The sequence below is a fragment of the Saccostrea cucullata genome, unplaced genomic scaffold (assembly GCF_032062105.1).
Source record: "Saccostrea cucullata isolate Sc308-1 unplaced genomic scaffold, CSIRO_AGI_Scuc_v1 ctg7555, whole genome shotgun sequence".
NCBI classification, from domain to species: Eukaryota; Metazoa; Mollusca; class Bivalvia; order Ostreida; family Ostreidae; genus Saccostrea; species Saccostrea cuccullata.
In genome coordinates this window covers 35615-62686 of record NW_026935415.1, presented here as the reverse complement: position 1 = coordinate 62686, position 27072 = coordinate 35615, and the positions used below count along the sequence as shown (strand labels likewise).

At 34.0% G+C, this 27072-nt stretch overlaps 3 protein-coding genes across 3 annotated transcripts; 1 reads left to right on the top strand and 2 right to left on the bottom strand.

Moving 5' to 3' along the window:
• The first annotated feature begins 1390 nt into the window (after positions 1-1390).
• On the top strand, positions 1391-7398 carry LOC134242755 (uncharacterized). The gene is made up of 2 exons (XM_062724875.1): positions 1391-1761; positions 7168-7398. Exons 1-2 carry the CDS (start codon positions 1464-1466, stop codon positions 7377-7379), a joined length of 510 nt encoding a protein of 169 aa, XP_062580859.1. The 5' UTR covers positions 1391-1463; the 3' UTR covers positions 7380-7398.
• A 4724-nt stretch (positions 7399-12122) lies between these two features.
• LOC134242754 (cytochrome P450 2B9-like) lies at positions 12123-15146 on the bottom strand. Its single transcript, XM_062724874.1, has 5 exons — positions 14980-15146; positions 14457-14623; positions 13677-14201; positions 12817-13260; positions 12123-12570 (listed from the first exon to the last, which is right to left on the bottom strand). Exons 1-4 carry the CDS (start codon positions 15138-15140, stop codon positions 12842-12844), a joined length of 1272 nt encoding a protein of 423 aa, XP_062580858.1. The 5' UTR covers positions 15141-15146; the 3' UTR covers positions 12123-12570; positions 12817-12841.
• A 2146-nt stretch (positions 15147-17292) lies between these two features.
• LOC134242751 (uncharacterized) lies at positions 17293-24073 on the bottom strand. The gene is made up of 2 exons (XM_062724870.1): positions 22058-24073; positions 17293-19807 (listed from the first exon to the last, which is right to left on the bottom strand). The coding sequence occupies exons 1-2, from the start codon at positions 22332-22334 to the stop codon at positions 18801-18803; spliced, it is 1284 nt and encodes a 427-aa protein (XP_062580854.1). The 5' UTR covers positions 22335-24073; the 3' UTR covers positions 17293-18800.
• Between the last annotated feature and the right edge of the window lie 2999 nt (positions 24074-27072).

The window sequence follows — 27072 nt, the reverse complement described above, 5'->3', positions numbered from 1 at the left end:
AACAGGACCAACGGCACACCCGAGGCAACCAACACGAGAGCCCGGAAATGGTAGATAAGCATTATCTGCTCATTTCAGTAGCCTAGAAGTGATTTTATACATGTTACATGTATCATTATTTTACTGAACTAATTTTAAAAAAAACGTCTCGTTTCCCCATGTACACTTTCTAACACAACCACAATTAGATCACCCGGTGTTTGATGGCGTGTTGTGTGTTTTCAGTAAGTGTTATGATAAATATTGCTAAGTAAAAGAATTTAAAAGATGAATAATTATTTTCTTTATTTATTCAATTATTCAATCTTTAAGAATTTTGACAAAGTCAATAACTCCTTCTTAGGTATCTATATTGTAGTTATAATGTAAAATAGTTTCCCTGATATTCAAAATTCAAAAGTGTCTCGTAGGTAGCAGGTATACTTTCAGCATCAGAATTATGCATTTGAACCAGTTTTTACTTTATACCACTGTTCACAAAAAAATGAACGATTTTTTATGTTGATATTCCGGTATGCTAGTACCTCTGTTTATATATGTCTCCCGTCTTAAATAATATGGCAACCTATACATTTTTTGCAATAATAGGTTAATTTAAACTATGTTAAGTAAAAATAAATGCTGTTTTTGTACTTTGAACCATTAAAATTGTGAGGGTGGAAAGACCTTAAAGGTTATTTTGAGTTGCGATTATATTTTTTATTACACCCACCTGTTACATGTATTGGTGGTATCCAGTTTTAAATATTGAGGATACATCATAGAAAATAGGTACGGAGAAAAACATACATCCGTAAGCACTGTAGGAGAGAGAGAGAAAGAGAGAGAGAGAGTTATTTGATTTTGAACATAAAATGACAAAGAATGACGTTAATTATATATGCTGAAATATTCGTCTGCCTGAATGATAAATATTATAAATTTTGAAATAGGAATGAGTTATAATTATTTTTCCCTCTCCTTCGTAGGACACGTACCACGAATTCATTATGTTATAGTCTCTTACTATATAGATGAAATACATGGGGATATATCTTGAATAAATAAGTATCGAACGAAAAGTATCATCATGTTCAATGATTTTAAATTCATAAGTAGTTTTATAATGTTTGCAAAATTTGTAAAGTGTCGACATATTATGTTAATAAGAGCTTATTTTAACATATCATGAAGGTTATTTCATGTAAATATTAAACAGAAGATCATTGATTGTTTCTAACATTTTTGCGAACTACAAAATTTTAGTCATGATCCTTAATTAAACGGGGAAGATCAAGAAGACTTTGCTTTAAAAAAAGGTAACAGTCAGCACATTGTATTTATTTTTTTTTTCATCCGTAGCCTATACACAAGTGATCTTTAGATACATGTACATCTGTCACAATGTTTTATTAAGTTTGATATCCAAATACACTCTGTACTAAGCTGAAAATTGAGATTCACATGAACATATCAGATTGAGAATGTGGGACAGTGAGGCAATAATGACGCGCTCTATATTGCTCTCTTTGTTTATATTTTTCACATGTATAATGAAATTTGCCGTAGGCCACAATGATCTTAGAAATGTAGCGTATGGAAAACCAGCATATCAAAGTTCGGAATATCACACCCGGGAATTTCCAGCCTCTAAGGCTGTGAATGGCCTCCTTACGGACTACTCTCACACTGACATAGAAAAGACACCATGGCTTCGGATTGATCTTGGAAGGAACTACACAATTCATGAAATAGAAGTATTTGCTAGAAAGTACTGTTGCGGTACGTATTCAATATGTATTTTTTCAGATTGGGTGTCAGAAAACGGGACGCATGCATCCACAAAACATTCAAAAGCGTGGAATTGAATCACTAAACGTATCTTCAAACTCTACATATAGAAGTTCCACTACATTATTTCAATGTTTTTTTAAGTAGTGGTTGATTGTTATTATTTTATATTTTTTTGTTTTTGTTTTATCGGAGAGACCAACGAAGTTGCGAATTTTAGAAAATAGCTGTAGACAGACGAAGTATATTGAGGATCTTTACATGGGTATACCATAACAAAAACATAGATAATACTAAATATTTACACTTGCAATTGTTTTGTCCTACATAACATTACTGGAGTCGGGCGTTTTTACATCCCAATAAAACAAGTTTGGGGTCAAGAGGTCACATGAAGAATAGCGCGCATGAATACATTGACCCTCTGAGAACTGGGTCACTACTTTTACTACGAACGTAAACAAACCCGGCTGAATTCGAATAAAAGGCTTTGAAACACAACGTCGAATTAAAAACAAAATAATTTTAATACATAGAATAAAATCTGTTCAAAACAAAATTCTTTTATATTACAAAACACTGTTCTTATTCATTTATCATAATACACGTCTGCTTTCATCCCCCCTACCAAAACAATGGCCGAGTTTGGCAATTTTGACCTTTGCGATAATGACCCATTGCTGTATCTTCTGTTTGACAATGATATTATGGCCGCTCTGGATCTCCCTTTTATGGCTCCAGCAAGCGTTGAAGAGACTGAAGAGGTCGAGAAGGAGCTAAAAATGTCTGATATGGAGGGACTTCCTAGCCCTGGTATGCCTGCCCCCCCCCCCCCCTACTAAGAGATTCAAGTCCATGTCTGAGGAAAATTTGAAACAATTTGAAGATTCCAGACAATCTCTCTCAACAAAACGAAATACACAATGGGGAGTGAAACTCTTTCAAGGTACATAATTTTATAAATACTGCTTTAAAATAACAATAAACAAAACAAGGAATATAAATTATAAACAAAGTGAACAAATCAAACAAATGAATACTGCTGATATGAATACATCCTTGTAAATAAGACAAAAGCATGTTCTACAAGTATATTTACAGTAAAACGATACATTCACCAGCGCAAAGGCATACCAGATTTTTTTCTCTGCAGTCTATAAACAAATGAATGTACAGTAGAGAATTAATATGTACATGTATAGGACTATTAGGCTACCAGCCTAGCAAGCACACAAGCAAACAAAATACAGAAAGGAAATACCATTTACTAACATATCAATGTAACGAATCAACCAAAAATGCAAACTAAAGAATAGAAAAAAAATAAAAGTTTTAGAAAATAAAAAATAAAAACAGAAAAATTGAAAAATAAAAATTAATGCAATCCAAATCAATTGTTGAGATAAATTCCCTTTACAATTTATAAATTGGCACTTGGAGGTCTTTTCTGATGTTCTCGATTTCAAAACTGTCACTTCTGAGATCCTTGCTGAGAAATTGCGGAAATTTTATTGCGAAGCCAAACCCAAATCAACTCCAAAAAGGGCTGCAGAGTTAACCGCTGCGCAGGCAGAGAATTATCACAAGAACAGCTTAAAAAAACCTCCGTGCTGCAATTAACAGGTACCTTCAAGATTTAGGAAGATCGATAGATATTGTCCGAGACAAGGAATTCAAAACGGCAAATTACACTTTAGATGGAATGCTAAAATCTATGACAAAAACTGGTGTATCAAGAGCTACGAAGCACAAATCAGTAATTCATCATGAAGACCTTGAACGCATATCCTCGTATTTTCTTTCGGCCCCACATTCCCCAATTGTACTTCGCCAATGCGTTTGGTACAATTTGTCTATCCATTTAGTTACCCGTGGCCTAGAGTTTCATCATCAATTACAGATGGATTCCTTTGAATTTCACCAGGATGAGAACAAATTAGAGTACATTACACTTCGGCATGAAACTCAGCAAAAAAATTTCCAAGGAGGAATCGGATCAGATGAAGCTCCTGCCGGAAAGCGGATCTACGAGGTTCCTGGCAGTGATATCTGCCCTGTGCAGATGCTGCGCTTGTTGATGAGCAAGACAGAGCCCAATGCTAAAAGTCTTTTTAACACATGTTTTAAAGAAGCTCTAATCAACTCTGGATCTGATTTATGGTATACATGTAAACCTTTGGCAAAGCGATCATTCAGTGGATACATGTCTGATATTTGCAAGTCTTCTAAATGTCTGAAGTCTTACACCCCTCACTGCTTGAGAGCCACGGCCATTACTGCTATGAGCCATCATCGCTTCGAGTCCCGACAAATCATGTTCATGAGTGGGCACCGCAGCGAAGCATCTTTAAAAACCTACAATCGTGATTTGTCCAATGAACAAAAACGCTCTGTAAGCTCTTGCCTTTCTCTACTGACAAATCCTGATCAAAACCGCAGTAGCAACAACATCACCAATCTTTCGTGCAGTGCCTCCACGTTGTCAGCTCCATCTGCTTCTTTCTCCGTCTCTCCTCGTGAACAAGAAAGGCCCTTCTCCCCTGTTCCAAATGAAAATCATCCTTCTTTCGATGCTAGTTCTTCTGTGAGCACCAGAATGTCGTCTGATTTCCTCTCCAAGTCCGTTTTCAACTAGTGTGTTTTCAACTTCAAATAGACGCCTTGTGACCTCTTCACGTCAACGGAAGTAGTGACATTCCGCACAGTTTTTATTCGTATTTTGTAAAATACACATTAATTCTCTATGTAATTTTTCTTTTTTACGAAAATATTGTTTATGTGACTGAAACAACTGTTTATTTTTTAATCAGTGTTAAATAAATAGTTGCAATATCTTGGAACTATTTTTTGTTACGCCATTTTGACTGAAGCGCTTATCTAGGTCAAAAAACAGGAATGTATGGAAACGCGTTGTGGGCAAAAAATCGCAACAAGTGTAAATATAAGAAATAAGGTATCATTTTTTGAGTTATATTGGGATGTAAAACCGGTTGGCACATGATCAAATCTTCCATAAAGCCCTTCGGGCTTTATGGGATTTGATCACGTGACCAACCGGTTTTACATCCCAATATAACTCAAAAAATGATACCTTATTTCTTAAATATATATTAGACAAAAACAGGACGTATTTGTGAAACACTGATACCCCCGTATGGCAGCTTATGGAGAAGGTTTAAGTTTTACAAAAGGTCAAGGTCCAAATTACTGTTACCCAAAGAAAGTCTTAGCACGAGGAATACACCTATAAAATTTGAAAGCAAAAGGTTTAAGTTTTCATAAATTATGATCAAGGCAAAAAGTTGTTTAAAAAGTTGTTCAAACTGTAAAGTAAAGGTCAAAGGGGTAAGAATTATTTACTAAATAATTTAATTTTACTTGTAACACGCCATTTGATTGGATAAAAGATTTTATCCTTTTTGGATAACATAACTTGCCTACGTCACAATGAGTTATGTCAAAAAACGTATTACTCCGCTTGACGTCACTTTTAAGGGGGGACCTGTGTCCGAAAAATCTTTGTGTGAAATTTTCAAAACTTTGACATTTCTTTCATGGCCACTTGCTCTTAATTTTTAGGTATTAAAAACAATACCTTTATATGCTTATTTTTACACAGGGGCACGTGCAAAATACAATGTGAAATGCCAAAAATAGATTATTTTCAGACATTTCGGTTCTACCCCGAATATGCGCTAAAAAGAACCAAAAATGTCATATCACATTTCAAATCAACAGCTATATAAATTATTTGACTTGTATCTTTAAAATAAAGGTAAATTCATTGAAGTTAATCTCGCATGAAAAATTATAATGGAGTACAATGTAAGTATTATTCCATTTTTCTTGTCGTATTTTTTACAGTTCCAACATGCATAATAGGTAATATCTTAAAAAGTCTTTGTGTGAAAATGTTGTAATTTATATTTTTGGAAAGAAATGAATTATCTCTTTATTTTTTCAAAGAAAAAAGTATACCTTTATGATGAATAAACGAGAATTATGAAGTTTTCCTTAAATTTTCGTACCCTTGTGTCATAAATTTGACCTTTCTGCACTGAGACAAAGGTATGAAGCACTGGCAAACATCTGAATATAAAACTATTTTGTGGAAAACAAATATTTTTTTCCTTAGTTTTATCGAGAAAATACGATGAATGTAAAACGTAAACTCAAACATATTTCCTTGGTTTAAGCCGCTTTCTTAGCTGAATTTTTGTACTTTTATCAGTATATTATGGAGGTATCTTTTCACAACTGAAATTGCTATTATCAACCAAAGGAAGAGAATTCTTATATTAACATACTCCATAATTCAAACAAAACTGCTTTAATGATGTATAAATTTTCTTTTTGTAAATTGTGTATGTAATTGATTATTAACAATGTTAAACCTACATCACAGTTGGTAAAAACCAACGTCGCTATTGTGACGTCACATAACGCTGCTTTGACGTAGAACGACATAGGTCCCCCCTTAAAATTTAATCATTTTGAAGCCGTATTCTGGAGAGAAAATTATCTCATTGTCTGTACTGAAATTTAATTATAAGGAATGAAGCTTATTGCAACTTATATTATACGATATAATAACAATACTTGGGGCAGTTTACGCTTTTTTATAAACCGCTTCGCGGTTTATAAAGCGTAAACTTCCCCAAGTTATGTTATATCGTATAATATATGTTGAAATAAGCTTCATTCCTTAAATACAGGTAAATTTTCTATCCCGTTTGATTTTCGCCCCTTTCGCCCGTGTCAGAAGTGGTCGAATTTTAAACGGGGCAAATTCAAAGCATACAGTAAAAATTCTTAAATAGAACTGTGACTGGGCGAATTTAAAATGGGGGAAAATTGTCAGCAAGTGTAACAGGGCGAAGAAAAGCCTTCATACTGTATTCCATTGAATTCTCAAGTCTTGTCTTAGTAAATGCAGATTGTTAAGTATCAAAGCTCTAGTAGCAACTGTTCAAAAGTTATGGCCAAGGTTAAAGTATGGTATTTTTTGTACATTTTAAAGTGAGTTAAACTCTAAGGTCAAGTGGAGAAAATAATATTGTTGGTCCCCCAAACAGTGATATATGAAAGCAATAGTATCACTCATTCAAGTTATGAGACATATGTACAGACAAACGGACGGACAGGGCAATTAATGCATACCCTTGAATTTTCGATTACGGGGCATAAAAATACTACGTACGTAAATGTTGATCAGCCATATATTTTTATAAGGTTCAATTACAAAATTCACGGTGCCAATCCACGAACCTTTCGATAATTCCTAGCATAATCCAATACATGTATATCAATGAAGTATGTATTTAGAAAATATAGAAATACAATATCTAAAGAAAAATAATCATATCATACATGTCTTCTAATTTTTCATCTTGTTAGCTGGCCAACTTCACGACTTTGACGTAAGAGTAGGCAAAAGCATTTACGACATGGATCTTTGTGGACATTTCACGGGATCTACAAATGTTGGCCAAAGGATCGGTATCTGGTGTCCATCGAATACAGTAGGCCGTTATGTACAATTGCAGATCGTCATGGGATGGACAAACGTACTATCTCCAGCAGAAGTCCTTGTTTGGGGACGTTTGTGATTGATAAAAATGTTCATTTAAAAAAATATAATAAAATAAATCTTTTATGATGTTTTGTACCTATGATTTCATATTTTTAAACTTTATATTTTTCACAAGAATATCTACTTGCATAACTACACCGGAACCAAACGAAAAGTTTCAAGAAATCCTTTGAGTCGAGAGAAAATTGCACAAACCGTTTAAGGATAGAAATATTAAGCATTGCAATGCATCGCTTACATGCAATGTTATTAAGGTAGTCCGATCCTCCGGTTCATAAAATAAGTAGTAATGTAATGAAAAATAGTCATAAAAATTCAAGTACATGTATCTCTGAATCTACAAAGTTATGTAAATTTATCCACAGTATTTCTTTAAAGTTAAAGATTGTTAATCTTTAACTTTAAAGAAATACTGTGGATAAAGGCTGGATTCAAGAAAATATTATTTCTATAGAACTGACAGGTTTTTTTTTTTCCTTTAATAGGGTAATAATGTCAACTTTTATAACACCCTTTTCTAAGACTTCCAAAAACCTTGAATCTTATAAAGATGAATAAAATGAAAATTGTTGCATGAACAATTTCTATCTTCAAGCTTCATTTTGACTCGTTTCAAATTAAATTTTAATTTCTTGAGTTATCCTTCCTGGATTAGGATCGGATATCCTTAAACATTGCATTTTAAGTTGATTTCCCCATCCGCTTAATAAATATGTTAAATCGCTGAATTATGAAAGTATGATTTCATTAATTCATTCATTGATGATAATTTATAATGATATAAAGTGTTGCATTGCAATGCTAAATGTCATTTCTATCAATAACCGGCGTTTTATCATTTACATACAATGTATATGTAGCAGTTGCTACATCATTTTCATCTAAAGGCTCAAGTGAGCTTTGTCCAGTGTCAGTCGCTGTTGTCCATCTCACAATGTATATGTAGCAGTTGCTACATCATTTTGATCCAAAGTCTCAAGTGAGCTTTGTCCAGTGCCTGTCGCTGTTGTCCTTCTCGTTTAGTTTAACAATGTTATCTTTTTCTCCAGGACCAGTGGGTCAACCTGGAACAGAGGTCCCTTATGTAACTTTGTTCAAACGAAAAGTCATTCCCCCTTTCACCGAAGACGTTTATGCATAAAATCACTACGCAAGCCAATTGATTGATCATCGTCATGAAAAAAAAATATATGACAGTTATTCCTTATTTAAATCTCCTGTGGTTGTTTTTGTGTTTGTCGTCAGTGAACGGGGACTTTTGACAAGGGAGGCGTCGTGTAATTTAGATCTATTACACGAAATTTTCAAAATTTAAATTTACAATTTTTTCGCAATGAAATGGAAATGTAAGGAATAACTGTCTACTTAGTAGTGTAAGCCATGGATATCAACGATATTTGGAAATGTGGAATAATTCATGCATTTATTATAGATTTCGCACGTTATGCAAATTATGCTATGCTTCCAACTATTGTTGATGCCCTGGCATACTCTACTAACTGAACGAGCTGAACGAGCGAGTGTCTGGTTAACGCAAAGCTGTAAACGCACGGTGAACAAACGTTGAACAAATGGTAAGCAAACCCACAAAATTGGAAATTAGAACTTTTTAGGGACTGAAATTCAAGAAATATATAATTGTATCCATTCCAGTCGCCTGCATGGTGCAGTGGTTATAGAGCGTCTGCTTTAGTATCGCGATGTAAAGAGTTAATCCTTACGTCGCGGATTCGAATCTCAATGTTGGACGCGGAGACCTGTCCTGCGGATGAGACTGTATAAACACAGAGATCCCCTGGAGCAGTAGGCGCTGGCACAATTAAAAAAGATCCCTCCCTGCTCAATTGCCCTAAGTGCCGAGTATAGGACAAAATTTGTAGTACTCCTCCGTAAAGTGGTCCCGTCTTCATATCAGTGAAAAAATTTCTAAAGGGACGTTAAACAATATACTATCAATATATTATCATCATTGCCTTTTTCAAAGATCTTTTAAGGAAAGGAGAAAGTTCGAAAACAGTCTATTCTGTGAGAGAAAGAATTGTTTGAGGCCAGAAGTTTGAGGACTTTATCCTACTTAAAACATTTTTTTTTTATTTTTGACTTATTAAACTGACCGAAATTATTTGATTTCTAACATTATGTAAAACACTTGATTGTCCAGAGAGGGCGTGACGTGTAAAAATGCAGCAAGAAAAGGGGTGAAAATAAAATATTCAACATAATAGACGGTTCCGGGTACATGTAAATTAAGATTTAAAAGATAGCTAGCTTGATTTCTGACCATATCCCATATAAAGCTTCATGAGTGAAGACATTCTCATCAGATGGAGAAAGCATATTTTTAACTCTGTCAAAATATATAAGCCAAATGATGGTAAATGCACTGAATTGCACACAAGTCGAAACCTTGGTATGCAAATTCTTCAGTCGACATTCAAGTTTTGATCCAAACTATCGTAAATCTTTGTGAACAAGCAGGCACACTATACAAATATGTTTCTAAGAGAAACAGTTGCGACCAGCTTGTATGAAGATTGGATTGACGAACAGCTAATAGCAGAGAAAACGGGTCAGCAGCAGAGATTTAGTGAAATAATTCATGGAAATGTGGGGGGTTCATGCGATGGCAAGTGTATGAAATGTGTGATCCGTGTCCCGGAAATGATTCCACCTGTATTGAATCTAGTGAGATTATAATTTCGTTAGGAAATATGTCTTTATCTTTTAAATTACACTTTGAATTGCTGTTGGATATATTATATTTTGTAACTTCCTGGTATGGATCTACCACGGCCGGCATCCATTTACAACTGTTGTGAAAAAGATGAGGCCTGTGTTTATTAATAAAGAAACTTTCGGATGTGCATGTAAAATTATAATATTTCACTATCAGGATATTACATATTTCTAGGCATCTTTTTCGCGTTTGATTTGTAATCTCCTAAGATGAAAAATATTGTTGAACACTTCAAATGCAAATGTTTGATATTTATGCCTAATTGTGTATTAAATTATAAATACATTTGAATTAGATTTTTGCATTACTGTTGTTGTCCAAAAAAATAATTAGAGTTTTTTTGTATTTTCTTTACTTTAACATTAGTACATTAAGTTGAAAAATTCTGTCGATTGCATTAAGAATTGACAGCTTTGTCAACTTAATGTACAATAACAGGTGACTTAAGTACGGTTTATAAATATTTTGATACTACATTAGGAGTTTAACAAGGGGACAATTTAAGTCCTACTTTATTTAATATTTTTGTTGACGACTTTGAAAATTTTTTTGATAAAGTTATGACCTACCCTGTATGTTTAGGTGATTTAACTTTTAATCACTTATTTTTTGCTGATGATCTTGTTTTATTATCCGAGTCAGCTGAAGGTCTCCAAAATTGTATAGACAGTCTTTCAAGATATTGTATAGAATGGAAGTTGCATGTAAACTTAGAAAAAACAAAGGTTATGATTTGCTCTACCAGAAAAATAAAGAAATATTATGCACTTTATTATAACAATAATAATATAAGTATTACTGATAAGTACAAATATCTTGGTATATTTTTACAATCAAATGGCAATTTAAAACATGCTTGTGATGACCTTGCTGCCAGAGCCCGAAAAGCTTATTTTGCCTTAAAGCATAAACTACCCTTTGGCTCAAATCTCTCTCCCAGCTTGTGGTTAAAGCTATATGAATCAATTATTGTTCCCATTTTATCATACTCTTCAGAAATTTGGATCTCTGATTTTAATACAAATCCCAATAATTTTGATAAAACTCCTTTTGAAAAAATCCAAAATTTTATCTTTAAAGACATCTTAGGTGTCCATAATAAAGCATCAAATTTAGCAACTAAAATTGAATTAGGTGTTTTCCCTGTACATACCAAAATTTACGCGCTTGTTTTTAAATATTATTCCAGATTGGAAAAATTAACAAAAACAAATAATAATTGCAATGTCTTACTCAAGAATGCTTACTTGAAAGATACTCGATTGGCCAGTGAAAATAAAAAATGTTGGCAAAGTTGTGTAAAATAAATACAGAAGATGTTAGATTTTAACTTTGACACAAATTTTAAAACTTTTAGTCCTAAACTTAAAAATTTCTTTGAAAATAATTTTTTTTTCTGAACTCCAATACATTAACAATAGTCAATGCGGTAAGCTGTCATTTTATAGTACATTATTCAACTATGATGCTAAGAAACTGGAAATCCAACCATACTTGTGTTTTCCACTTCATAAGAATTTATTTTCTTATCTTTCCAAGTTAAGAATAAGTGCACATAAGTTGTACGTAGAAACAGGTACATACTAAAATCCTGTAATTCCTAGAGAAAATAGATTTTGTTTCCATTGTAAAACTTATTGTTGAAGATGAAAAACACTTTTTACTTGATTGTCCTGTGTATAAAAATGTCAGAAAAAAGTATTCAAGGTTACTAGATGTTAATAACTTATCTTGTTTGCTTAATCCACATAACTTTATACCTGCGAAACAAGTCTGTTTATATATCAGAGACTGTTTTGATATTAGAAACAAGCTTATAATAGTATAATATTTTGCAATACATGCATATGGCTAACAACACATTTTTGTATATAAATATGTGCTTTAGTGCCAATAAAGAATTGAAATTGAAATATCCAAATATATTATGCTATATAATGTACAAAAACACAAAGGATATATTACATCATAGAAATGTTTTAAACATAAAGAAAATGAATATAGTGCTATTTTGTTAGATAATTGATATCTTCAATGAATGTGATTGCTAGATTTTAAGGAGCTTAAGGCATATATACATTTCTTATATATAATACATGTAAAAAAAAATTTAAGAATTTCTTTCAGAAAAATATTTATTCACCTTTTATTTCCAGGCGACAATTCTACATCATTCTTTTGTCTCATGTCGTAATTATATAAACTGCATGAAGTATAGAGAGAAATCGATCATAATTTTGCGTACAATATACTAATAAAATAAACAATTCTTCCTTTTTTCATCTAATTTAGTCCTTCTTTTTCAAGCAAACTTGATAGGGATCAGCAACGCGAAATCCCTTAGACGTTCCTTCTAGTGACGGAAGGGGTTTTCCCGCCTCGTTTTCAATATCGTAGTCCCGTACTAGTGTTGTTAGGAAAAGAAACATTTCCATTTTAGCGAGACTTTTGCCCAGACAGTCTCTAGGACCTAAAATATTTGTTGTTTAACATTATAAAATGTACTAAATAAATACTGAAAGTTTGATACTTTGATTAACTATGATACTTAACTTTATAGAACTGTCTTTGAAGTTTAAAATCTCTTACGTGTTATAACAGTGATAAATGATGGAAGTAATAATATGTGAATATACAAGGGATATTTTCTATTTTTTGAAAAGAAATGTTCATGTGTGAAAAATTAAGAAACGATTATCGATAATGAAAATCATACCCATTGAAAAGGATGCATAAACCTTTTAATATCCAAACAACTGGCCGTTTTCGTTGATGAATCGTTCTGGTTTAAATTTTTCAGGTTCCGGAAAAATGTTCGGATCCAAGTTGACCGTACACAAGGCCGCCATCAGCCAAGCACCTTTTGGTAGCGTGTAACCATTGACAGTAAGGTCCTCTGAGAATGTGTGTGTTGGCGAAAGATTCACCTTGGTGAAACACATCCGAAGGACTTCATACATAACAGCACGACAGTAGGGGAGCTTCTCTTGGTCTGCCATGGTAACCGGCTTATTGGTTCCAACATTTTCTTGAATTTCTTTGCGCATGCGTACCACTACATCTTGGTTGTGCATAAGGTACAAAATGAACCAATATAACACATCAACGACCGGGGCACTGGTGAAGTATAATGTATATCCCAAAATTAGGATGTCCCTATCTGAAACAGGACAAGTATAATATAAATTATATATATAATTGTAAAATACTAAAATGTGCAACACTGACGAATATTAACTACACCTATCAATAACATTTGAAACGTTTTTGCGTTTTAGAACAAGTTTGAAAAACACGCTTACTTTTATTTTACTTTGTTGGATGATAATAAAATTAACTTACATTTACATCAAGATTTATTTAAACTCCTTTGATCGAATGTGTTTGCAATCATTTTTCTGAAGGAAATCAAAAAGCTTGAAACTATGTCATTTGATCATGTCTAGATATTACATGTACGAGGCTATAAATTTAACCCGATGGTATCTCATTGTCTAGATTCAGATACGGCATATTATTGATGGTTGGTATTTTTCATAGGTCGGAAAAATGTATTGCAACAAGATACTTAATTACCCGCAAAGCCTTCCAAGCTTTCTTTATTTAATTTCCTTTTTCCTTGCTCCTGTAAAAAGCTATGGATAAAATCATCGGACTTGGGATTTTCAAGTGTTTCTTTGTGCTCGTCAACTGACTTTTCAACGATTTTGAAGATTTCATCAACCAGGAATCGTCTCCTTCTAACTTTGAATGGATCCCCTGGTACGTACTTCAGCCATTCCATAAAGTTTAAAGCTAACTGTTCAGGAACTATTTTATTGACTTCATCAAGTAGATCCACCAGTCTTGTGAGAGTGGCATCGTCGTGGGCAAATCTTTGTCCAAAAAGGAGAGAGGATATGATGTTGTAGTGACTTGTTTTGATGAGCCTGCTTACATCAAATGGTGTCCCCTTCATCTTGTCTATTTCCTGGAAGACGTCGGGTAGTTCCTCTAAAACCCGGGATTCGAGATTGTTGCTCCCCGAGTCAATAGATCGGAATGTTTCGTGTCCAAATTTTCGTTGATTCCTCCATTTTGTTCCGGATGCCCCAAAGATACCTATAAATAAATAACAACCGGTTTTATTAATGGTTCAGAAAATTTATTTACACAAGGCTCCTCTGTAGTGCAAATCGCATGAAAATTAGCATGAATAAAGAAAATTTGATTTTAATTTTTTTATCTTCTATTGAATGAATTATTTGTCCACACTCAGGGGCAAAAAATCTAAATTTCTCATTGAATTATATACTGTAACGGCAAACTGAGTACATGTATTACCCAAATCTAAACAAAACAGTTTGCTACACATACCTGATAGTTCAAAATATTCTGAAAATCCAAACGATGTAGTATGGGCAGACGTTGATTCGCCATGCTTAACTAGAACTTCTTTGATTGTGTTATAACCACAGACGACAATAATAGTCTGACCAAAAACCTTCAACGTTATCAGATCGCCGTGTTTCTTCTGTAGGTCGCTGAAATTATAAACTTCTGTGTCCAAAAACATTTGATTTTTTAAAATGTATGTTTGCTTTCTCTTTCTACACATATGATTACTTTCTCTTTGTAAAGTATGCTTACTTTCTCTTTGTAAAGTATGCTTACTTTCTCTATCTACATGTATGTTTACATTCTCTCTTTCTTTGTTTACTTGCTCTTTCTATATTTATTGTATCTTAACTTACACTACTCTACTACTATTAAGTTTCATTTGAAACTGCAATTTTCAATTTTTTTTTATAGTTTATTAAATTATATTTAGAATATTCATTTTCATAGCTTCATGTATATAGCTTTATAAATATGATATTAAAAAGAAGAAAAAACATACAATAGCATAGCAGCATCTGTTTTGATGTCTACGTTTCCCACGAGCAGACGTCCCGGTTCCCTGGGCGGGAGATTCCCGTCATCACGTGACCAAAACATCGCCAGAAAACCGACAAATAGAGCAGTAGTTAGGAGAATTACTGGTAGAGATAGAATGGACATCTTAAAAAAAAAATGGACAGACTATAGCTATCACAAAGTTACTTAGGCCGATTATACACTCACTCACTCTCTCTCTCTCTCTCTCTCTCTCTCTCTCTCTCTCTCTCTCTCTCTCTCTCTCTCTCTCTCTCTCTCTCTCTCTCTCTCACAGAATGCTTAACATATATCCTGAAAAAGACACGTTCATTTAGAATTGGAAAATGTTCTGAGATACTGATAATTATGATTTAAATAAATGTCTGTATAATCATTTGTATACATTCTATTTAGATGATAAACAAAGATATCTTGCTTCCTCAAGAAAATGTTTGTCCCTCGTAAATTTAACATAACTGTTGGTTGGGCAGGTCTTCTATAAAATTATTCTATTAAAATCATTCTGATTCTATGTACACAAGTACACTGACTGAATGTGATCTTAAATGAACGCTCCCATACAAAACATCTATATATACAATATATAGTCTTGCAGGATATATTGATATATACTGAAGGGAAAAAGAAACGCAGGGTAAACTTTTGAGGTGAATTAAATTTGTTTTGCTTGAAATACTTTTTAGTTTTCCTATCTAACTTTTAAAATCATCTTTAAAAAAGATTTAACCAAATTCTCATATGATTTTGTGTAATTATTCATGAGTTATTGAAGCTCAAATATCGATACCCCCCAAAAGGGAAAATCGAAAACTCTCATTATCTTCAATGTCTATCTCGTGCATCTGTCAGAGTCTTATTTCTCCTTTGCATGGAATTTCATCAGAGTGTTTATCTTTCAAACCCTGGCTATATTTAGCATGGGTAACCACGCAAAAAAAAAGTCAAACGACGCGCGCATGCGCCAGTGAGAGGAATACAACAGTAAGTTGACTGGCTCAAAAAACCAAATTGCGGAATTGTTTTCTTTCAAATTTCGTATGAATGTAATGATTATAATCGTGTACACTATAAATGGCAGTTTTTGTGGTAGTAACGTGGCGATTTCAGAGATGGCAGGTAGAATAACCCGCTCGTAACATGGCTCTGTTTCGCGTTAACGTCAGCGTCACGGTTGATTGAAATCCACTCCAGACCCTCTCTGACAACGGCTAAAAGGTTTTATGGGGGAAAAATTACAAGAGACTGCTTAGTAAACCGTTGTTGCCTTTTTCATTAATTAGGCAATTCGAAAACAAGACCCCATTGAACTTCCGTAAACTGTGCCAAGATTGCAATAAATTCATAATGTCTCTTAATATTGAAAAACGATGTGCATACCTCATATGCATCAAATAAGGCAACAAGATTTGTGGACAAACACGTCGTTATCAAATTGCACGTGTTTTGGGCATTTTAGCGTTTTCCCTACGTGACGTCATTAATTTTACGGTTGAGTAATTCTGAATACTGATTTTGATGCACAGTAACTAAATTTCCCATCTGACCAATTTTCGTAATTTTCGGTCATGTGGTCAACTTTTTATCGACAATTATGCTACCCTGCGTTTCTTTTAGCCTTTCAGTATATATCACTGTGAACTCAAAAAGCCTCAAAATCTACGACTCCTATGGCATAAGTGAAATTTGAAGACTATATAGCACCAACAAACCAACAGTTTTGGCAAAGATCATAATAATCTTTGCAAAAGAAGCTCAAACGCCAATGTCATAAGGTTAAATGTTTCTTTAAAAAAAACTCATGTATTCAATTCCGCGAAATCTGTGGTCTTATCGTTCATTTATAAACCCAGCCGGAAGTTTTGTATCCCATCTAATATAGTCATATTTTGCATAGAGGTATTTTTGGAGGTATAAATGAGTGGTAAATTAACAATAAAGAGGCTCGACCAGAGACGTCTGAAACGATTTAATTGAGAGGAAAGAGTCTTCCAAAGCGATATCTTTTTAAAGTAGGTTAATGATCGAAATACTAACAAAATAATAACTTAAAGCGGTGCATGGTGCCTGAGACTGTGTTTAGTACCTTGTGGTAAGAATAAGTAGGAGGTGCCCCGTGTACTAAACAAGTACCTTTATGTGAGCCCATTATAAAGAAAATGACGCTGCATTTCATTTCCGGAAATATGCATTGCATTTCCGACATTTTTAAATTTCATTTATGTAAACCCACTGACAATAGTTTAACTCTGTTTGATATGAAGAAACAAAATTAAGATTAAGTGAATTGAAAAATGCCATTTATTTACATTATAAATGACTGTATGAAAAAACACAAAATATCATGCATATAAACATATAATGCAGAATCAGAAAAATTGAACAATTGAAAATATAATCAATTTTGTTTCAATAGATATCAAAGGTGGGGTATAAAATTTCGCAAACACCACAATCGTACATATTTTTAGCAAATTAAAACATAAACATAAAAAACTATTCTAAAAGAATATGTATCATACAAAACCAATCAAAGATAACTATGCTGACACGGCAATAATTACAGACGGTGTTGGGGCGGGACGGAGGGCAATTAAAATTACAGCAGAATTTTTGTTTGCGCGTTCACTGACAAGGTTCTGTGAGGGAATGGTGAAAGGCGTGAGAACCCGCGCGCATATCTTAGCATCCGACGGCCGAGAATATAAATCATACCAATTTACAGAAAGATCTTCGAGAATTGCTTTAATCTAACGGATAAGAAATTTTGCGATTAAGAAACTTAATTGCTAGCATGGGTCTGCCGTGTCAGATGTTTTACATAAATTAATTTAAGGATGTAAATTAAATATTTATGTAAACCCACTGACAATAGTTTAACTCTGTTTGATATGAAGAAACAAAATTAAGATTAAGTGAATTGAAAAATGCCATTTATTTACATTATAAATGACTGTATGAAAAAACACAAAATATCATGCATATAAACATATAATGCAGAATCAGAAAAATTGAACAATTGAAAATATAATCAATTTTGTTTCAATAGATATCAAAGGTGGGGTATAAAATTTCGCCACATTATTGTGTTTACATAAACGCAATAAACCCCATCCTTAAACTATTGTCTTCTAATGAATTGTTAATATTAAAGCACAAACATAAATACCACACAGTTTCTTCAAAGATGGTCAAGATACTCCTTTATAAGTGATAGAAGGATCTAGTTCAAGCTCCATTAACCAGCAGTGTCCATAATACGTTATAATTAAGTTCACGATCCTCTGTCATATTTCATCAAAGTTTCTAAAATCACTATTACAGCCAACCGGAATAAAAAAAACAAATTATACATTATATAAACACAACCAGGCGAATAAGTCAGAGGCCCATGTCCCCGTGACTTAATGTCGAAGAAAAATAAACGCAGTTGTACCTCCATTAGGTTAAGTCAGAGGCCCTTGTCCCCATGACTTACGTGTAAGTTCGAAAAATCAAAACAGTCCATCCTTTATTTGTAAGGTTAAGTCAGAGGCCCCTGTCCCCATGACTCAAGTTTGAAAATCAAAACATTCCATGCTATATTTATAAGGTTAAGTCAGAGGCCCATGTCCCCATGACCTAGGTTTAAAATTCAAAACAGTCCATGCTATAAAGGGAAATTAAATATAAATCTGGAAACTTATATTCGCTATGTCCAAAAACCAGCTGATCGTAGTATGTGTTGATATTTAGTGCATAATCAGAGGCCCCTGTCCCCATGATTATACTTACTGCAGAAAATATTTAGATTTTCAAAACAGGTATGCGTATGTATTTCTTGTATGCGTCGGAATGCCATCGTCCCATCTGTTTAATCTTTTCATCTGAAATACCCATTTCGGCCGCTGACGTTGCCGCACCAATTCGAAAACTATGAGTTTTATAGAGTTTAGAATCGAGACCCAACCACTTTAAAGACATTTGTAGAAAGTTTGTAAATTGTTGCCTTTGGATTCCATGACCATCAGGGTAAGAAAAAAGGGGACCCATGACTTGACCCCTTAGTGTAATAAATGACAATAGTGCTTGCACTGGACAGAGCCCTTCATCGGAATTACTAGCCTGTAGAAACAAGGTGGGAATATGTCGGCCAGAACTGTGCTTGAAAGAATCAGGTCTTATTTCTAGGCCTTCTAGTGTGTTTGATTCGTCTCGAACAAGCTTAACATTTTCCAGTAGCAAAACATTACCTCTGTGATGTCGAGATGTGATAGTTATTTCCCCCACTCTTAAGAAGGCATGGAAGGCCAACAAATACATTGATTTTAGCATGCTGCGCTGGTAAAATGAGATACCTAAATGATCAAGCGAGTCAACTAAATTTCTTAGAATAGACGGTGTTATAGGCAGCCTCGTATCCCCGGTACCTGGTTTTAACTTTTCATACCCTTGTAGCATTTTGCGAATTACAAAAAGCTGTGTTACGTCTTGATAGCCCTTTAATTTAAATATATATCCTAGAGCTGATAGATAACTTTTCAAGGTCGACGTCGCCATGTTGGATTGAAAACAAAAGGCTACAAAAAGTGCGACATGTTGAGATGATGGTGGTAAGATGGGGACGTTTGGATATTGGTTGAACATGAAGGACTTATAACATGTAAAAGCTCTATCGTATGATGACCTAGAAGCTTTAGAAAGTGAACTCTGCAAAATGAAGTCTGCTAGGTTTTTCAAAGGTTGAGCATTGTTGGAGATATTGGTGTCGGCATTGGATTCATAGATGGGAACCCCTCCTTGAATTCTTGTACCTGTAAGCGAGAAAGTTTATCTGCAGCAACGTTAAGTACACCAGGGACATGACTTGCCTTAAATAAAATGTTAAACTGCATTGTCTTGACGACAAAACGCCGCATTAATTTCATAATAGTTGGATCAGTAGAAGTTTGTTTGTTAATAATGTACACTACAGCTATGTTATCAGAATAAAAATTAACACAGGAATTTTGCAGGTCGGGGCCCCACAAATCTAAGGCCAGTATAATAGGCAATAGTTCCCTGACTGTAATGTGTAGCTGGCGCCACTTTTCAGGCCATTTCCCACAAAACCAGTTCGTTTGAAAAGTACCCCCAAAACCAAGGTCACTTGCATCTGTATAGAGGGATAATATTCCAGAAGTAATCCATTTATCTTCTAAAATTAAGGATCTGCCATTAAAATGGTTGATGAAAATTGACCAGGCCTCAAGGTCAGCCCTAGCTTCCTTATTCAAGTACTTCTTAAAGTGCGGTAATCTTAAGCCTTTGGTGAGATCTATCAGTCGTCTGAGAAATGTGCGGCCAGGTAATACAACAGAACATGCAAAGTTTAACAAGCCAATAAGAGACTGTAAGTCGCGTAGTGAAGCTTTTTTCTTCCTTTTGAAACTATTTAGTGTTTCTTGCAATTTGAGAAGCTTGTCATCTGGCAATCTTAATTCCATTTTTTCTGAATCAAATTCTAAACCTAAAAATGTAATTGTTGTTGTGGGATATACTGTTTTCTCAGATTTAATGGGAACTCCTATATCTTTGCACAGGTTCAAAAAGTTTTCCAGCGAATTTAAACACTGATTTGTGTTGGCTGGACCAATGAAAAGAAAATCATCTAAAACATGTACACAGGAAGCATTGTAATGATAGTCCATAACCCAGTGAAGTGATGAGCTAAATTTCTCAAAGAGATTACAGGAATAACTAAGACCCATGGGTAAAGTTTTATCAAAAAAATAATAACTTCCTATCGTGAAGCCTAGTAATTCGTGATCTGAAGGATGAACAGGAATGATTTTAAATGCATTCTCAATATCAGTCTTCGAAAATAAAGCCCCCTTGCCATACTTTTTAAGAATTTTAACCGCGTCGTCAATTGTCTGATACTTGATGGAACAGAATTCTTGAGATATTCCGTCATTAATTGACTGACCTTCTGGGTATGACAAATGATGGATAACCCGGAATTCGCCAGGTTGCTTTTTGGGCACTAAGCCTAAGGGCGAACTTTGAAAGTTAGTAAATGGTGGTTCTTGAAACGGACCAGCAGCTCGACCAGAGGCTAATTCTTTGTTTATTTTTTCTTGAAGAATGTCTAAATGTTGCTTAGCGGATTTTAAATTGTCGCTAAGTCTGCGATGTCTTTTACCCTGAAAAGGTATTTTAAATCCTTCTCTAAAACCTAAGACCAGAAACTCCCTATCAGGTATATCGTAATTTAATAGCCATACATGTAACCTATCAGGGTTAACTGGGGTAACAATTTCAAAATTTTTATTTTGTTGATTTGGATGTGGACTTTGTAAATTCTGTCGGACCATGATTACTGCTAACTCTTTGTCTTCCTTTAGCATTTGCGCTTGATTTGAGGGACGTGGGACAGACCTTTCGACTGTGCTCTCCCTCGCAGAGCTGACAAGAATGGGAAAATTTACATTCCTTTCTGTTGCAAATTCCCTGCTCGGAGTTGTTAAAGTTGAAACAGAATGACTTTGTGTAACCCCCTTTTCCTTTGATATTTGTGAAGGGACGAAAAGTAGTTTTCTGATATGTTGATTTAAACTTTGCCTGTAAACCGGCAGCTAAGGCCTCCTGATACAATTCAATGTTAACGCGATCCCATTGAAGCTCCCCAGGAGAAATTTCTCTCCATTGTCTAAAAGTTTTATCGTAATTGATTGCTGCCGAAGCAGTTGACTGATCAGCCAGCTTTTGGACAATATTGGCATATTTCATTAATTTTGATACCTCGTTTACATGTTTTTCACAAAAAATGCTGACGAAAATATGAAAGGCTGCCAACCACTGTTGGACGGATTCAATTTTGCATGGATTGTTTTCCTTAACAAAAGTCAAACCTTCATCTTTTTCTTCTACAGAGAATTTTACGTTTTTTTTACTTGGCTTGAGTAATGACCCAAACTTTACAAATTCATTTGCCCAAATTTTTGCTTTTGTTTTTGCGTCAATCCCGAGTGATAAGGGTTTAGAAATACTGTCTGATGTATGTATTAGCGAAAAACTGTTACCATCGCTAGCCTGGGAAAGCGGCTCCGTGGACGTGCTTGGTAATTCCTGAGGCACCTCTGGAGCTTTATCTGTGTGCTCCTCGCTCTTATCATTCATTGCCGAAAGGACCGCTTGAGTGATTTTTGGCAGGGCTAATTGTATAGCGTTGTTCACCTGCTCGGCAATGTCAACAGAGGCTGATGTTGTCTGCTTTCGACGTTTTGCCGGGCCTGAAGTCTCAGAGGATGGTGTGTTCCCGGTTGTAGTGCTCTTTGGTCTTTTCTTTTTGGGTGGCATATTTTGGCCTACAAAACGAGACACCTGTCTTAAGAATGAAGACACTCATAGTTCAATACCTTATCTGCCTATATACATGTTGAATTGACTTTGCATATTAACATGAAAAAATTTTAAGTATAAAAATGCCCTTGATCGCCAAATTAAGCTTCTAATGGAAATAATTTTTCCAAGCCTTATGGTGCCATAGACAACCAAGGACACCTAAATACTTAAGAGTGCAAAAGTTTCGATAGCAGTCAATTCACTGAGGCCAACCATAAGCTATAATGACAGATCACAAGGAAAATAATCAAGAAATAGCCAAAGCGCCAGATCATTTACACTTGAGCATAATTCTCAGGTGTACCATACATCAGCGTGTAGCGACACTTCACACATATAAGCTGCTAGCCATAACATAAAAGCAACTGCTCAGCTGTACATATTACAGCTCATAGCGACATATCGCAAACATCAAGATGCCATGTGCATCAAAATGAGCAGAAGCCGTTTCTACTGTGACATATCACAGTGCATATATAGTGACAGATCACTAAAACGATGCCATGTGCATCAAATGACTAGCAGCTATCGTAAAATGTTCTACACTCTATACACCATAATATTTTTTGGTATGACATCGATATTCAAAATTCAAGTACATGTATCTTGAATGCATAATTACTACAAAAATTAAAATTGAAATAAAACTTATCTCATAACATGAATATGGTGAAGGTAACATGCCATCACTTTTGGATAGCCTTCAAGGAGTGCAATATTGCCCCACGTAGATTCCTATAGTATATCATCATCCCATGTTCTTCGTTAAAGTGAACGCCATCACAAAATATCGGAAATTTAGAGTGTTTAATATTTTTAAGCTTCCAATATTGCACACTCGTTTTCTGTACCAGCAGACATTTCAATTTTCTGTTGAATTTGATCACAAGTTCATTATACGATGTTGTGTCTAAAAGCCGAGTCCTAAAACGAGGCATTAGCTGACAAATTTTCACATGTGCAATATTGTAGCGTGATGCGAAAGTTTCTGCGATGCATAAAAGGCGCAGGCTTAATTCCCTCACAAACGATTCATCTGCTGTTACATTGTCAACATCATTTCCTCCTATATGTAAAATGAGTACACCTGGACGTAGATCAGCGATTTTCCTTTCTAACATATTTATATGAGCGGAACATGATAATTTCCCACCACTTATTCCAAAATAATTAATCGCCGTTGCGGATAAATTGAAGTTAGCATATTCACAATGTTCTCGGATATACGATTGTAATCTATTTACATGAGAAGATCCCGCAATCAGAATAGATACCATTGTTTTGAAATATATGCTTTCACCAAAAAAGCTAGTTCTGTTCCACATTAAAAAATTCAAGAACATAGGGATCCAACATGCCGAGGAAAATAAACATCAAAATTAAAATCCATACCTTTCTATCCCAATTGAATAGATATGAAGAGATCAACAATTAAAATTACAGCAGAATTTTTGTTTGCGCGTTCACTGACAAGGTTCTGTGAGGGAATGGTGAAAGGCGTGAGAACCCGCGCGCATATCTTAGCATCCGACGGCCGAGAATATAAATCATACCAATTTACAGAAAGATCTTCGAGAATTGCTTTAATCTAACGGATAAGAAATTTTGCGATTAAGAAACTTAATTGCTAGCATGGGTCTGCCGTGTCAGATGTTTTCCATAAATTAATTTAAGGATGTAAATTAAATATTTTCGACATTTTTTGTTTTCAATTCCGACATAATTTTGTTTTCATTTCCGGAATTTACTTGTGCGGCAATTCAATGTTATTTGGAATGGAATTTTAAAGGTATTTATTACAAAATATTGATTAAAAAAAACAAACATTTACACATATATGCAAATTGTAGCATACATGTTGCACTTAGTCTAAGCTAAGAGTTCAATGAGCATTAACCTTTTCACCACATCTGATGTGCACTAAATTTAATGTCAGTGACAGCACCACTCTTATGTCTAAGTCATTGATAGATTTACAAAACTCATATACATGTGTATTGGATTTCAATGATTTATTTATTATTTTTTACTTTAATTTTTTCATAAGAAAAGTCTTCAGATCTCTTCCTAAAAGTACTACATATGTATTTAAAAAATGTCGGAAATGAAAACAAAAAAATGTCCGAAATGAAAAAATAAAAAATGTCGGAAATGAAAAGTTGATAATTAAGAAAAATTCCAGAAATGAAATGTAGCCAAAATTGAATTTTACATACCTCTATTACATAATTTACAATGTACTTGCCGTTGCGAGCGAATTCCGGAGACAAGTCAGCTTTTATCACCGGTATTTTATATGTATTTTTGAAATGAAGCGAGACGCAAAATCAGTTTTAAAAAAATGATGTAGACCATGTGATTCTTTTTGAAATTTTTGAAAGTAATAATTTTTATAAGGTACTAATTTCAGACCCTCTAAAGACACCTTTATGGAGTAAAAAAATTATAGTCTGGTCCATAGAAAGATACCGGTATTGCTTCGTTCATTCCTCCCTTCTGCACGCGTTGACAAAAAACACGAAGCCATATTTTCAAGATGAGTTTTTGAGTTTTACGCTATTAATAAAAGTCACGTAAAGTTGACATAGACTATAACAATGTGTGCTATAAGCTGCCTTAAACTTTAATTTGCTTTTCCGGCACTTATTTTTGTAAGTGTCATATTTAAGCACCCAGGTAAACCTAGTTAAGGTTTCTTTATATTACAGATTTTTATTATTGATGTCATTTCAAATCAAAATCAGTTTGAAAATATATATCAATCCATGCATCAATTTTTTGTTTGTATTAAGTACCCTAAATTCACCTGTTAAGGGATAGAATTCAAAAGTTTGAAAAGTTGATGTAAATCCTACCTTGATTTAAGATTTTCTTATCTTCTTACTCAATGTCACTATAAAATACAAAAAGGAAATAGGAAGGAAGTAAAAGATGATTTGGGAGTCAGTTGAAATATTAACAAGCTTTTCTCTTAAAAAGATCAGTAAGCTAGCACTGTTGCATAATAAAACATAGAGGAAGATTGTTAAAGATGAATCGATCAATTGTAAATAGGAAGGCAGAAAGTGCAGTGGGCGTCGAGTTAAGGGGATGAGAGTGTGTCACAATATTCAGAATGGTGAATCTAATACTCAGTAGTAGGCTTCATGTCGGCAATGGTATATAACTCCTAACTATGCTTTAAACATTCTGTACTTTACTGTAAATTCAATTTCGAGGTGAAAAATAAAAAGTCAGTAGAACCAATGAGCACCTTGTTTAAAATATTCTATTGTGGCACTGTTTTTCAGCAGTTCTTCTCAGGCCTTCTTCCGGCAAGCTCATCCGATATAAACCATATCCGAGGTTGTCGTGGTTTTCCGAGTTTGCCGGAAAGATTCATGAAGATACATAAGAAAAGCTAAGTATTCATTTCAGGTTTAGAAATACAGTCTTAGTTTTAATAAGAATAGAGTAACTGTTTGTATTCATTGACGTGCAGTCATACAATAAAACACGAATTTTCAGATCATATGTATTTTCATATGATAAAACACCCATTCTCAATATAAGGGCACAAATGCCTCTCTGATTTTTTTAAAAAATGAAGTTCAAGATAACAATTTTTCTATCAATTACCTTTAAAAGAAAGTATCTGAAGATTTTGTTTCCAAATTTTTTTTCATCAAATATTTATACATGGAATAATGACAAGACGGTAAAGTAGAGGGTGTTTTTATTCAGAAATGTAGCTTGAAATGTACGTTACTCTTTCTTCAATGTCCAAAAAAAAAATGTCAAAAAAATGTAGTTATTAAAATCACAATTGGAATATCTCATCTTAACACCAGCACATCCTACCAACTCTGTCAGCAACATATTTTCTCGGCATACGAACGTGCGTTTGATTTTTCCTTTCAAAAAACAAAGGTTACTTTTTGATCCAGATATATAAAAACATTTTTTTAAATATATGCTTTAAATTCTTCTCTCTGTTTTGTTTAGAACGATCAGTTTGGAATCTTTATATTTTCTGTAGATACTGGAACTTAACATGTACATGTAGTAAAATTCTATTTTGTAGTTACTGTCTTTTTTAACATATATCCATGCCGATTTAGAAAACTACGTAAATGTAACGTACATTTCAAGATATATTTCCGTTTCATAAAAAGCTTAAAATTCATATAAAATTCATCGTTTTGTTTCAGTTTATTCCAAAAAAGATTCTCTATGTAATCACATTGTGTTAAATGTCACAATCACCACTATAAAGACACGATTGCTTCAGAATATGAGTAGGTAACGTACATTTCAAGCCTGTAATAATATGTAAATTAGTAATAAGACAATATTGAAAAAAAAGCAATTTTTGACATAAAAATCATTTCAATGAAGCGTTTTAACGCAGTAATATAAGATATCATAATGTAACAAACGAGGTTATTTGTCATCAACTACATGAATGTCACGTCACATCGGTAACGTTCATTTCACATATTATTGGGGAGTCCCTTTCACCTCAGTTCAATCATTCTTTTATGCTGTTTCGCTGAAATTGACACCAGTCGTAGCCTAGTTACTTCTACCTGTGTGCAAGGGTACAGACAAAAAAAAAATAAGTGTCAGACGTATTTTGCTATGATCTAACAAATGCTCGTATTTGGCCATTGAAACTTAACATAAATCTATTCCGAATATATCCATTGATAGT

Coding starts and splice junctions, on each gene's coding strand:
- LOC134242755 (XM_062724875.1), top strand. CDS start 1,464: ATGTGGGACAGTGAGGCAATAATGACGCGCTCTATATTGCTCTCTTTG. Junction 1,762..7,167: donor TGCTAGAAAGTACTGTTGCG/GTACGTATTCAA, acceptor TCATCTTGTTAG/CTGGCCAACTTCACGACTTT.
- LOC134242754 (XM_062724874.1), bottom strand. CDS start 15,140: ATGTCCATTCTATCTCTACCAGTAATTCTCCTAACTACTGCTCTATTT. Junction 14,624..14,979: donor ACAGATGCTGCTATGCTATT/GTATGTTTTTTC, acceptor TTATAATTTCAG/CGACCTACAGAAGAAACACG. Junction 13,261..13,676: donor AAGCTTGGAAGGCTTTGCGG/GTAATTAAGTAT, acceptor GTCCTGTTTCAG/ATAGGGACATCCTAATTTTG.
- LOC134242751 (XM_062724870.1), bottom strand. CDS start 22,334: ATGCCACCCAAAAAGAAAAGACCAAAGAGCACTACAACCGGGAACACA. Junction 19,808..22,057: donor GCTTTCCCAGGCTAGCGATG/GTAACAGTTTTT, acceptor TCTCGCTTACAG/GTACAAGAATTCAAGGAGGG.